The sequence below is a fragment of the Microcebus murinus genome, chromosome 1 (assembly GCF_040939455.1).
Source record: "Microcebus murinus isolate Inina chromosome 1, M.murinus_Inina_mat1.0, whole genome shotgun sequence".
NCBI lineage: Eukaryota > Metazoa > Chordata > Mammalia > Primates > Cheirogaleidae > Microcebus > Microcebus murinus.
In genome coordinates this window covers 135,331,600-135,345,392 of record NC_134104.1, presented here as the reverse complement: position 1 = coordinate 135,345,392, position 13,793 = coordinate 135,331,600, and the positions used below count along the sequence as shown (strand labels likewise).

At 35.1% G+C, this 13,793-nt stretch overlaps 1 protein-coding gene across 2 annotated transcripts in view; it reads left to right on the top strand.

Moving 5' to 3' along the window:
• The window catches only part of NEK10 (NIMA related kinase 10), a 228,985-nt gene that overhangs the window by 171,057 nt on the left and 44,135 nt on the right, over nt 1-13,793 (top strand). Inside the window, exons 31-32 of one of the 2 annotated variants that reach the window (XM_076005874.1) lie at nt 6,209-6,246; nt 6,347-6,487. In XM_076005874.1, the coding sequence (XP_075861989.1) occupies nt 6,209-6,246; nt 6,347-6,487 (179 nt within the window). Of the gene's footprint in view, nt 1-6,208; nt 6,488-13,793 lie in introns of those variants that run through there. The other variant, XM_076005870.1, reaches the window with a different exon arrangement.

The following is a 13,793-nucleotide window of genomic DNA, read 5'->3' as shown; positions in this document are numbered from 1 at the left end:
GTTTTAAGAACATTGTCAGTCTTTTTTCCTATTATTATATACTTTATTCAATGATATAAAGTAGCTTAAATGTATAGGAAACATACAAAACAAGTATTTTAGTACAAAAATAAACTATGACATATGGGTATACTCCTCGATTAAGAGAATTTTATATTAAAATGGAAATTACCAATCAGATTAATTTAGGAACCTCAGCACTGCCAAATAACTCTACTCTTTTTTTTACTAAAAAGATCCATGGAAAATTGTTTTATTTGCAAGAATCCACTTGATGTCCAACTCTTCAAAGGCAAAAGAAACATATGTACTATATATATCTTAGAGCTTGAGATGGTTTTTAGTCATTAGCTAAACATTTTATAACCAATTGAGTAAACTAGAATCAGCAGAAAGGGGAAGTTCAATCTGAAGCTCACGGAAACAGGGATATTACCGAGTAAGCTTTAATTTGGGGTTATGACCAAGTCAACAGATGGAAAATGGAAAATGGCCTATACATTGATGTTTATGTTTTGGAAAGTGTGTTTTAAGGTGAATAGGACTATAGGACTTGACCTAAAGCAACACATGCAAAGCTGTGCCGTGAATGTGATACACATGGTGTGACATGTCACCAGGAAACATAGGTTGTTTTAAGACAAGCTCTCTTCCCTCAAGGAACTCACAGTGTAATGAGAAGATAAAGGCAGACTTCAGGGAAAATAAATGATAAAAGGCAGCCTTTGATCCATGCCAAGTAAAAAGAGAGAAAATTAATGACTTTCTGACTTCCTTCCAAGTAATCTCTAGAGCTTCTCTGAATTAAAAGGAGACAGATCTAAAATGTATTTATAAATCTTTAAAAGGCATTAAATAAAGCTGAAATTATTTACAATCTAATTTGTTTAGGATTTTCCTGGGTTTTGTGGTTTATTAATGTGAAAATGTGAGCCCATCTTGCAAAATATTTAGAAGCTAAATGAGAAATCTGAATATATAAGAAACTAGCAAAGCTACATGATGGAATAAAAATAAATTGAAAATCAAGCTTGTAGAGCTTATTTGGCTACTCGGTGCCATATATGAAATGATATCCCGGTTACAATGAGACCCTGGACAGCTGTCACCCTTGGGGACCCTCTTGAAAAAGGCAGTTGGTTCCAATGAGAAGAAGCCACAGAGAAATGTATACCTGATCTGAGCACAGCTTCCAAAGTTTAGAATTCAGACTTGGCCCTGGCTAAATAGTACAGACAGAAAGGTTAAGCATAAATTCTCAACATTGGCCACGCCAGATCTCAGGAGCCAGCTTTGAACCCATTGCCTGCTGAAGAACTGAAGTACTTAGGATAGGCTTTCTTTGACAAATGAGCCAGACAAATGAGTAAAACATGGGAGGGTGGGAGGGAGGAGGAGGGGATGGGTATATACAACCACAACAAGTAAGATGTGCAACGTTTGGGGGATGGACATGCTTGAAGCTCTTACTTGTGGGGGGAGGGAAGCATGGGCAATATAAGTAACCTTAACATTTGTACCCCCATAATACGCTAAAATAAAAAATAAATAAATTTTAAAAACCCCAAAACAAAAAACATGAGCAAACAGAATTAGAAAGAACAGCTCCTGCCTCATCCGAGAAGTGTGGAAGTCTCAAGGATGGGGAAAGGAAATACAATATTTGAACTGGAAGGCACTCTGTTGATTCAAGCCATCATCGGGTAGTAAAACTGTTTTTAGGAATATAATTAATGGCAAGACTAAGAGAGGACTGGTCCCCAATTGCTTTGGAATGTCCAACTTCAATCATTTTCAAATTTGATCTAAAATATGCCTTCATTGCTATTTGCTAGGGAAGAATTAAGAATGAGTTTGACTTTTACCAGTTTTATGTGGGTTTTATAGGCTGACCCAGTATATATACACTGATAATTCTAATCCAGCAAGTCATAGCATTTTATTTCAACTTATAAATAAATTACTCTGTATAGCAGAATTTGATAAGTCATATATGGGCTTCTTTATCACATACACTCAGGCCCTAGAGAGTTTGGGTATTGTACTATGCCCATATCAAGAATATTCATTCATTCAGTTGATAGATATTTATTACTGTGTGCCAAGCATGTGCCAGACTATGCCTGATTTACCTTTGCATTTTCCAGGGCACAGTGTATTGCATGTAGCTGCCAATCCACAAATACTTGTTAATTAATAGATGAATGATGGTTACCTCAGTGTAAATTCTGTATCTATCACTGTAAAGGACTGAAATCTTGCCTGCTAGCTTGAACCTATAGCCTTTGCCATAGCCACAGCTTAAGGTCCATGTTTTTTAGGATCCTGTTGCTCAGGCAACAAGATTTCTCCATACCTGCTTGCCTCCTGTTGCCAAGGCAACAAAGTATAGTTGGCAGACTAGGTTAAGATATTGGATGTTTGGTGGTATCAGAGATGCCTGTGGTTCATAAGTTTTTTTTGATAAATCAGTGCATGCATAATCGTATTCCAGAGTATGCAAAGATAATCGCAAATGTCTGTGACCATTCAGCATCATAGATGTGACCAGGAAGACCTTGTACGTTTTGGGGACCTGTGGATCTTGCCTCCTTTTAGCATAAGTCTTGCTTATTTTTACTTGTGGCTATTCCCCCTATCCCTTTTCATAATCTGTGTCTAATTTTGCTTTGATTGAATGCATACTGCTAGATCCCCACTTGCCAAAGTCCTCCTGGCCTATCTGCCAATGTCACACTCCAGCAGTCTCACACATACACACACACACACACACACACACAAATGTTGAAATACATTATCAGTGAGACCACTCTATTCCTTTTCCATGACAGTTCTGAACTTTCCTGGCTTATTGCTCATTTGTTTCTAGCTGTTATTGGTGTATGAGTGGGAAGCCACAGGAGCATTGTACCACTTTCTTGTCATGATACCAGCATCATTCACACTGTAAACAGATAAAAGCCCTTATTGGACATGAGAACTCAACCCTACATGATGTTGCTTATTCACATAGGACATGTTTATGAATGTCACTGCCTGAAAGAGATTTTCAGTTGTAAAATGCTGCTTAGCTCGTATGTTGTGGTTGCAGTAGCCTCAGAAGGCATTATCTTAATATTGTAAGCCAAGCCTCTCATTTCATAAGGTTAATTTTTTTTAACATCAAATAGTATTGGCTACTTTTCACAACTGAATAAAAATTTGTGATACATGTGAAAATACTTCCTTCATTCAGAGATGTAGTTAAAGGAATTCTTATGGGAGATAAAATTCTAGAGCTTCATCTCCTTCCTGGCTAGGATGAATAATTATCCAGATAATTCACCCTTCACTTGAATAATTCAGCAAAAAGTCTATTTTAAAAATTACAAAGCTAATACCTGCATTCTTCACCTTCCTTGTTAGTGGTTTTGGGTGGAAGTTGTAGGCTAATGGTCATTTTCAGCATTACATTTTCTCTTTTGACATATAAATTCCAAACAAAGTCACACCAGATCTGAAGAGAGCTGGAAGTGATGACCTTTTAGAATCCTTTTAATCTTCCATTTTTCTGAAATTCTTCCATCAGCCTGAAGTGCTATTGGCCATTTCAAAACTTCCAGAGAACACAAACTGCAATATGTTAAGCCTCTTCAACAGAAAATATTGCTGGAACATTTTCTTTGTATTAAACTACTTTTGTGTATTTTCCAGCTATACGGGACCATCATTTTCTGTAGCCATAATGCTCTATCGGACATAAACATTCAACATGGTTCAATCTAGAAGCAGCCTTCCTGCAGGCTCTGCATAATTTCAATAATTTTTCCATTTGTGGACCCACCAATTGCATAGTTTAAAGCTCTCACTTCTGGTCACAATGAGTCTGGTCTATTACGGAATTTCAGATGACTGTATTTTCTTGTGGTTAGTTATATAATTTCCAGAAAAAATTAAATTTTTTGTGCTATCATCCCTCTGCAATGTTGTAAATTCTTAGACTGTAGAAACTATTTCTTTTCACCATCCCATCTCCATTGTCCAGTGCAGTGGCTACACATTGTGGGCACTTCATAAATATTTCCTGAATGAGTGAATGAATGTGTGATGGTTCTTTTTAAAGATTACCTACAATTTATTAAAGAGGACTTTATAATTATATAGGAGTAGCAAAGTTGCCAGCAACTCAGCATCATCAGGGTGGGCTATTTCACATGTCTCACTAGCACATATTGTGTAAAACATTTTTTTAATATGTAGAAATGTTTAAAATGTTGCATTCCTCAGGACAATTAAAATAGTCATCTAGTTCACTCAGCATGTGAGTGATTATCAACTTTTTAAGAACATGCATAACCTTCCGGATACAAGTTCTCCACAAGTTACCTTTTTATTCACCTTTTAAGATAGTGGAGTCCAGGAGGTTTTGCAGATTTAGCAGCTAAGTGGTATGATTGTAATGTTATGTGTATGAAAACAATGACCAACACCTTCTAAGGAAGGGCCTGGAACACGCTGTTAAATATGGAGGCCACTGGGCACATGTGACACTGGAACGGTTGAATTTTCGAGGACTGAATTTTTAATTTCATTTAATATTAACTTGAGTGTAAAACAATGTAAAATATCTCATTAGTTTTTACATGGCGAAACGATAAAATTTTGGATATTTTTGATTAAATAAAATAGTAAGAAGAATTTCACTTTTTTTCTCTTTACTTTTTATTGTAATGTAGCTACCAGAAAATTTAAAATTATGTTTGTAGCTTGCATTATATTTCTAGTAGTCAGTGCTGTACTCATCTAGAAGGCTAAGGGGCAGAGAGTTATTGAGAAAGCATTTGCTGGGGTATGGTGTGTGTGCAAGGATAAGAGGAGCCAGAACAGATGCTCTGCTCTGCAGCTCAGCCTGGGGCTGTCCTGCCCACGCACGGGCACTGCTGTGATCATGCCTGGCTTTGAACTTTCTGAGGGCAGGACTGTCCCTTTCTTTCTTTCTTTCTTTTTTTTTTTTTCTTTTTAAGCATGCTGCATTTCCCAGGGATATGGAGAGTGCATATTCTGGCCAAGGCTGCAAGTTCTGCTTATTTTCAAGGAAACTTGTTCTGAGAATGGGACACAAAAAATTATGGGATCAAGGGAGGGCTGGTTTTGTGAGGGTCGAGAGAGTATGGAAAGAGATAGGGTTAGAGAGGGAACTAACTCATAGGTGGATGCAAGGATGATGGTATTATGCTAGTACTTAAGGTGGGTGGTGGGTAAATGAGCGCCAGTTGTGTTACACTTAATAATTTAGGTATGTGTTGCTGCATATATGTTTTTTAAAATTCTATGATTAAAATGAAAGGTTTGGTGCAAGAGAATTATCAGCCATGTTTATTTGTATCTGAATCCCTATATTCACTCCTACTTACCAAATGCCTATCATGTGCCTTATACATAGTAAATGTTTGATATTTTTTTGTTGGATTGCATTAAATGAAAGTATGATTCTTATAAATTGTTATGGCACAGGTGTTTCTTATTTTGTTCCAGAAAACTATTGAGAAATTAGCTCCAAGACACAATAAAAAAACAAGGCTGAAGGTTATTTGTGGATATCCCTGGTGGGGGGTGTAAGGCCACCTCCATAGAAGACATTGAGACAAATAATTTGCAAAATTATCTAGCAATTTACAGTTTTGAAGCAAAGGAGACAAGGAATGATAATAACACTGGAAACCTTAGGAAAAATGTTTTTCTTTTAAATGCAAAAAAAATTTTACAGGAAGAGTTAGGGTTTTTTTTTTTATTTTTTTTAAGACAACAGGAACAAATCATGGAAAATACCATATACAAAATTGTAAATGCTATTTATTTTTAATATGAAAAATACCATATGCAAAATTTTAAATGTTATTTCTTTTTAATAAAAAAAGTCAGTATTTGGATTTTAAGTACAATAAGAAAATCATTCAGGATACTAAGATGTAGGTTCTTAATCATATTTAGAGTTTATAAACAACTGTGGTAGGACAGCATTCTTCCATTTGCCAGTAGAATGTTAGTTCTACTCTGTGTTACAATATATTTGTTTCCCTCATTATTTAAAATCTTGAGAGCATCTTGAGGGAAAATGACCTTTATTTGTGTTAATAATGTAGACCATAGCAGAGTGTACGCTCTCTGTAAATGTTTGTCAAATCCAAGTTGGACAAGTCATTCTGATGGCCTCTAATTCTGTTTTCAGGGACTTTACTGGTGGAATAGGATCAAGACCAAGACCAGGTAACTTAGTGCTGGCAGCAATAAAATCAGACACACCTCCCTGAAATTCAATGTAATTTATGTTACAGTTTCTTATCTTTCCCCCTTTTTATTTCTTCAGCTTTGCTGCCTCTTGACCTGCTTCTGAAAGCGCCACCCCTCATGCTCAGGGCTCACGTTAAGGAAAAAGAGGTCGAGTTAGTGACAGGGTGGCAGTCCCACAGCCTTCCTGCTGTGATTCTTCGAAATCTCAAAGATCATGGTAGTACTTATTAGATCACATTGTTGTTAAGTACACAATGGGTGAACACAGAATTATAGTGATGCCTGAGACGTCTAAATGATGCCTGGGAGGTAATTTTAAGATAAACAGCAAGATAATTCTGTTTTGTTTGTCTATCTTGATTAGTTTGGCAATTTGATAGTACCAAAATGCTTTCTGTGTTCACTTATAGATTGAAATATTATAGGCTGTTTTTCTAAAATTTGCATTTCTGCCTTGGTGGGAATGTTAACCAGTTGAGTGTTGATGCTTAAAGTACATACCTACTAACAAAATGTAGGAACTGTGTGTTACATGGGTATTTCTGTAAACTCTACACCTACGTGATACATATAGAGGGAAGGGAAGTGAATCATATTTTTTCTATTTCCTCTACTCTGACACAGATGATTATTTCTTAGTTATTTCTACTTGTACTTGATTAAATATTATATCACATTTTATATCATAATTGAAAAATTATAATGGTTTGGGGAAGAAAAGAATATGTTTATTACTTTGTTTCTAATTTCTGTTAAAGAGGACCAAAGTCCAATGATAACATTAAAATTATTAGCTAAACCTGGACAATTCAGAAAAAAGTTTAATAATTGTGCTTTTAACATATGTGTTTGTATATGACTCCTGAGCATAAAGTTCTACTTTATTATTTTGGTTAATCTGGAATTTCTGTTTAATGCTATTTTTACTTTAGCTTCCTAAAATTCACAATCTTTTGTAGAGTTAACATGTATAGTGAACATAGGCAATGTAAATTGATTTACTATAATATTAGCCAATGTGTCCATATTTATTAAATGTGCTTTGGAAGAGTCATTGACAGTTTGGGGCCATTGCAATATCAGTATAGATGCAAAAAAAAAAAGATGTTATTAGATTATTAAGACACCCAAAATTATCATGTTGACCATGCTTTGTTCTTGTTATTTTGGCAAAGGTAAGTTCATAACATAATCATGAAATTAAAATGATTGTTGTTGACTGATTTTTATAACAGCAGGAGTGGAACACACACACATATATAAGTGTGACTCACAGTTGTAAGTCATAATAGGAATTCTTTTTCCTAGTATATGGGTTGAGTTAGTTCAGTGTAAGACTTGATTTTATGTCAGTGATATTAATCAGATCTCTGGATTTTAAACAAACTAAATATGGCACAGTTTCTATATATAATAATACTAATATATTCCTTATTCTTATAGTTTATCATACCATCTAATTTTTAAAAATGCACTGATTCATATATTTTTAAAATTAGAATCAGAATACACTAAACATTTTGAGTGTTATCAGAGAATGCTAAATTTTACCCATAAAAGGAGTGGGTAGTGTACTAATATTGTAGAACATATTAATACACAAGAGAAAATTTGGGTTACCACTTCTGGTGAGTTATTCTACTTTAGAGTAAAAAAATTAAATCTTTATTTTTTCCATCATAACACAAAATTGTTTTTCTGTATACTATAAAGTCATACTTTTTAAACTGTTGCAGGTAAATTTGGGCTGTCAGTCACTTTATCAAAATACAAACGATTGGTACCAGCCTCATTCACTTAGGTCACCTCATCTGCAAATCATGCTCCATTCCAGTCCTTACCTTCGTATCTCTAGCTTTGCTAACATTTGTTTTAGCTTTGTTGGATGGAAAGAAAAATGCTGGAACTTATGTGTAACTAACATCTATAGCCCTGTATTGCCCAATGTTCTGGAAAAAATTAGCAGGAAGAGAAAAATTTTGTCAAAATCTGAGTCTGTCCCCAGGAACATATCTAGTATATGAACATTATTTTCCATGTGCTATGGCAGAACACAGGGTTAGAGCCATTATTTTAGAGTGCCAGATGGCTGTATTACGTAATATGATCTTGCCTATATAGTAGTACTGAAATATGGACTTATGGATTCATAGTGTGATGATACAACAGTATTTAACAGCACCTCCAAAATCCTGTAGAACAAGTAACCATGAAACTATTACAAGTTAATGCTGCTAAAATTCCCCTTGTTCTATTTTTTAATACTAATGATTAATAGATTATATCAATAATTTATTTTATGAGTATTATTTGGATTAAATAATAGGTTGCATTTTCATGCCAATAGAAATGAAAATTTAAGAATTTCTAGATTTGGTAAAAATGTTAATCGTAATTAATATGGAATCAATTAATGAATAAACATTTTTAAGATGTTAATTATTTTAACTCTATTTTTCCAACTTTAGTCACTTGTATATTATCATTGCACAAAGTTGGCTCTATCTGAGAACCATATGTACTATTATTTTCCTAATATTTTTCTTTAAATTGACTCACTCTCTCAATTTCAATACTTTTACAAGTGAAGTTTATGTTATTTCTGTAACTGGGAAACTTGTATCACTTGCCACAAATAGATGGTAGTTGTAAAAACAATTACAAATCTAAGAAACACAAAATTAAATTTTAAGTAGATATTGTTGTCTGCATATCCTGAGGTCTATTGTCTTTGTTATGAAAGAACATTAGCTAATATTTGAGAAATGGTGAAGACATACTTGCACCATACTGAAACTTAATCCTTGATATGATCAGCAGACAGAAAAGAAGATTGCAAAAGGAATACCTTTCTGACCAAGCTATTTCATACCTGATCTATTTACTACATAAGCTTAGATTGTATAGGTGCTTCATGCCTTAGGAAACTCAGTTCTTAAAAAATAATATATTGATTTTGCTGTGAATATCATCAAATCCATTAATCAAACAACTGGATATTATCAAGTATTTTGAATGGGGAAAAAAAGGTCTAGGGTCTATCCTATATAAAAAAAAAAGAAGTAATCCTTTCTTCTGGAGGCAGGGGGAATGGTATATATTTATGAAAATTGAATCATACCAAAACATAACACAGGAAATACATTCTTTGTCAAGTACATACTGTAATGTTATGGATGCTTTGTGTGTGACCAATGTAAATTTTTGGGTGTGTGGGCCAAACCTAAATTTTAAAGTACAAATGTAATGTCAACTAAGAATATGGTCTAATTTGACTGAATGAACACTGGCATTTTTCCCTCCCTTGCTGAGTTTTTCATTTAGGCAGCACCTGACACCAAGGCACTGAGCTGATGTATGGAGATACTTATGCTATGCATTTTGGATAGAATTGTCATGACAGGATTTCTGGGCTCTTAATTGTGTTTTCTTATTAGATGACTATGAATCTATTTTTACACTTTCCTTTTGTTCATAAAGGTTAGATCTAAATCAAGCAGTGTTTCATCAAAATATTCTAGAGAGCACAGCTAATATTCTAGTCATCCTTATATGAGAGCAACTTTTAATAGCTTACTTTGAAGTTAATTATTGACATAAGCACTTAAAACTAATTTTCACAATTGCCAAAGTGGTATTGAGTACATACCTTCTCTTTTTTTATTATTGCATAGCAATTTTTTTAGCATATAACAATTTGCTCACCAGATTTTGGTCAAAATTTTATAATACCAGTCTATATCATGTAACCTGGCATATAATTATATGCCTTTCTATATTTTTGTTGGGATTTGGGGTACATTACTTATACTTCCCAACCATATTGTAAGCATCTTCAGTAAAGCTTTTATATAGAGGCATATATATATATATGCATACCTCAGAGATATTGTGGATTTGGTTCCAGACTACAGCAATAAAGAGAATACCACAATTAAGTGAGACACATTAATTTTTTGGTTTCCCAATGTATATAAAAGTTATGTTTGCACTATACTGTCCTCTATTAAGTGTACAATAATATTATGTCTAAAACCCAATATACATAATTTAATTAAAAATACTTTGTTGCTAAAAAGTGCTAATGATTATCTGAGCCTTCAGTGAGTCCCTAATTATTTTGCTGGTGGAGGGTCTTGTCTCAATGTTCATGACTGCTGACTGATCAGAGTGATGGTCACTGAAGACTGGGGGGGCTATGGCCATTTCATAAAATAAGACAATAAAGTCTGCTGCAGTGATTAACTCTTCCTTTCACAAAAGATTTCTCTGTAACATGTGATGCTGTTTCATAGCATTTTAACCACAATAGAACTTCTTCCAAAATTAAGTCAATCCTCCCAAATCTGCCACTCCTTTCTCAACTAAGTTTATGGAATATTCTAAATCCTTTATTGTCATATCACCAATGTTCGCAGCATCTTCACCAGAAGTAGATTCCATCTGAAGAAACCACTTTCTTTGCTCATCTGTAAGAAGCAACTCCTCATCCATTCATGTTTTATCATGAGATTGGAGCAATTCAGTCACATCTTCAGGCTCCACTTCCAAGTCTAGTTCTCCTGCTATTTCTACCATATCTGCAGTTACTTTTTTCACTGAAGTCTTGAACCCTACAAAGATATCCATGAGAGTTGGATTCAATTTCTTCCTAACTCTTGTTAATGTTGACATTTTGACCTCTTCCTCATTGAATTATGAATGTTCTTAATGACATCTAGAATGGTGAATCCTTTCCAGCGGTTTTTAATTGACTTTGCCCACATCCACCAGAGAAATCACTGTCTATTGCAGCTATTCCCTTACAAAATGTATTTCTTAAATAATAATACTTGAAAGTCAAAATGACTCCTTGATCCGGGGGCTGCAGAATGGATGTTGTGCTAGCAGGCATGAAAACAACATTCATCTCCTTGTCCATCTCTATCAGAGCTCTTGGGTGACCAAGTGTATTTCAATGAACAGCGATATATTGAAAGGAATCCTTTTTGTCTGAGCAGTAGCTCTCAATAGTGAGCTTAAAATATTCAGTAAACAGAGGTGCTATCATCCAGGCTCTGTTTTTTTCATTTCTAAAGCACAAGTAAAGTAGATTTATCGTAATTCGTAAGGGCTCTAGGATTTTTGAAATGGCAGATGGACATTGGTTTCAACTTCAGTTCACCAGCTACATTAGCCCCTAACAAGAGACTCAGCCTGTCCTTTGAAGCTTTGAAGCCAGGCATTGACTTCTCCTCCCTCGCTATGGAAGTCCTAGATGGCATCTTTTTCCTAAAGAAGATCATTTTGTCTACAGTGAAATATGTTGTTTAGTGTAGCCACCTTCATCAATTATGCTAGCCAGACCTTCTGGATAAGAAAATATTCTCCTGCTGCAGCATCTACATCAGCATTTGCTGTTTCACCTTGAACTTTTATGTTATGAAGATGGCATCTTTCCTTAAACCTCATGAATCAACTTCTGTTAGTTTCTGATTTTTCCTTTGCAGCTTCCTCATCTCTCTCAGCCTTCATAGAATTAAAGAGAGTTAGGGCCTTGTTCTGGATTAAGCTTTGTCTTAAGAGAATATTATGGCTGATTTGATCTTTTCTCTATACCGCTAAAACTTTCTCCATATCAACAATAAGGCTGTTTCACTCTCTTATCATTCATGTGCTCACTGAAGTAGCACTTTTAATTTCCTTCAAGAATTTTTCCTTTGTATTTCACAATTTGGCTAACTAGCACAAGAGGCACAGCTTTTGACCTATCTTGGATTTTGACATGCCTTCCTCACTAAGTTCAATCACTTGTAATTTAAGATTGAAAATGAGAGAGCTTTAGAGGCCATTATGTGGTTATTAACTGACGTGATTTCAATATTGTTTTGTCTCAGGAGATAAGGAGACCTGAGGAGAGGGAGAGAGAGAGGGAACCGGCTGGTTGGTAGAGCATCATCAGCACACATACAACATTTATCCATTAAGTTTGCCATCTCATATGAGCATGGTTTACATATTAGTAACATCAAAGATCGCTCATCAGAGTCACCATAACAGATATAATAAGAATGAAAAAGTTTGAAATATTACAAAAGTTACCAAAACGTGACACAGAGATAAGAAGTGAACATAGGCTGTTGGAAAAATGATGCTGATAGCCTTGCTGAACTCAGGGTTGCCACAAACCTTCAATTTGTAAAAAATGCAACATCTTTGAAGCTCAGTAAATTAAGGCACAATAAAATGAGGTATACCTGTATATATTTTGAATATGTCCTCTGAGATCAGGCCCTTAAAAACTATTTACTGAGTAACTGATGTAGACCCACCACTCTATGAAGCCTTGTATTCTTTGCTACTGTATTAACAGCAATTGCAAAAGTAATCTGAAATAGTGAGGGAATCAATGATATTTTTATGATAGATTTTTTCATATTATATTTTTTTTTATTTTTTTTTTATTTTGGCATATTATGGGGGTACAGATTTTAAGGTTTCAATAAATGCCCATTTCCCCCCCTCCCCCCAAAAGTCTGAGTCTCCATCATGACCATCCCCCAGATGGTACACATCTCACTCATTATGTTTGTATATACCCGCCCCCTCCCTCCTCCCACCTGCCCAATACCCTATTACTGTAGCACCTATGTGTCCACTTAGGTGCTACTCAGTTAATACCAGTTTGCTGGAGAATATATCTGGTGCTTGTTTTTCCATTCTTGGGATACTTCATTTAGTAGTATGGGTTCCAGCTCTAACCAGGAAAATATAAGGTGTGCTATATCACCATTGTTTCTTAGAGCTGAATAGTACTCCATGGTGTACATATACCACATTTTATTAATCCATTCTTGGATTGATGGGCACTTGGGCTGTTTCCACAGCCTTGCAATTATGAATTGTGCTGCTATAAACATTCGAGTGCAGGTGTCTTTTTTGTAGAGTGTCACTGGATCATTTGGGTAGATGCCCAGCAATGGGATTGCTGGATCAAATGGTAGATTCACTTGTATCGCTTTAAGGTATCTCCATATTGCTTTCCACAGAGGTTGAACTAGTTTGCAGTCCCACCAGCAGTGTAGGAGTGTTCCTCTCTCTCCGCAACCACGCCAGCATTTATTGTTTGGATATTTTTTGATAAAGGCCATTCTCACTGGGGTTAAGTGATATCTCATTGTGGTTTTGATTTGCATTTCCCTGATGATTAGAGATGTTGAGCATTTCTTCATATGTTTGTTGGCCATTCTTCTGTCTTCTTTAGAAAAATTTCTGTTCAAGTCCTTTGCCCACTTTTTAATGGGGTTATTTGATTTTTTCTTCCTAATTTTCGTGAGTTCTAAGTATATTCTAGTTATCAGTCCCTTATCGGATGCATAGGATGCAAAAATTTTCTCCCATTCTGTAGGTTGTCTGTTTACTTTCATGACTATTTCTTTGGCTGTGCAGAAGCTTTGTAGTTTGATCATGTCCCATTTATTTATTTTTGTTGCTGCTGTGATTGCCTTTGGGGACTTCTTCATAAACTCTTTGCCCAGGCCGAT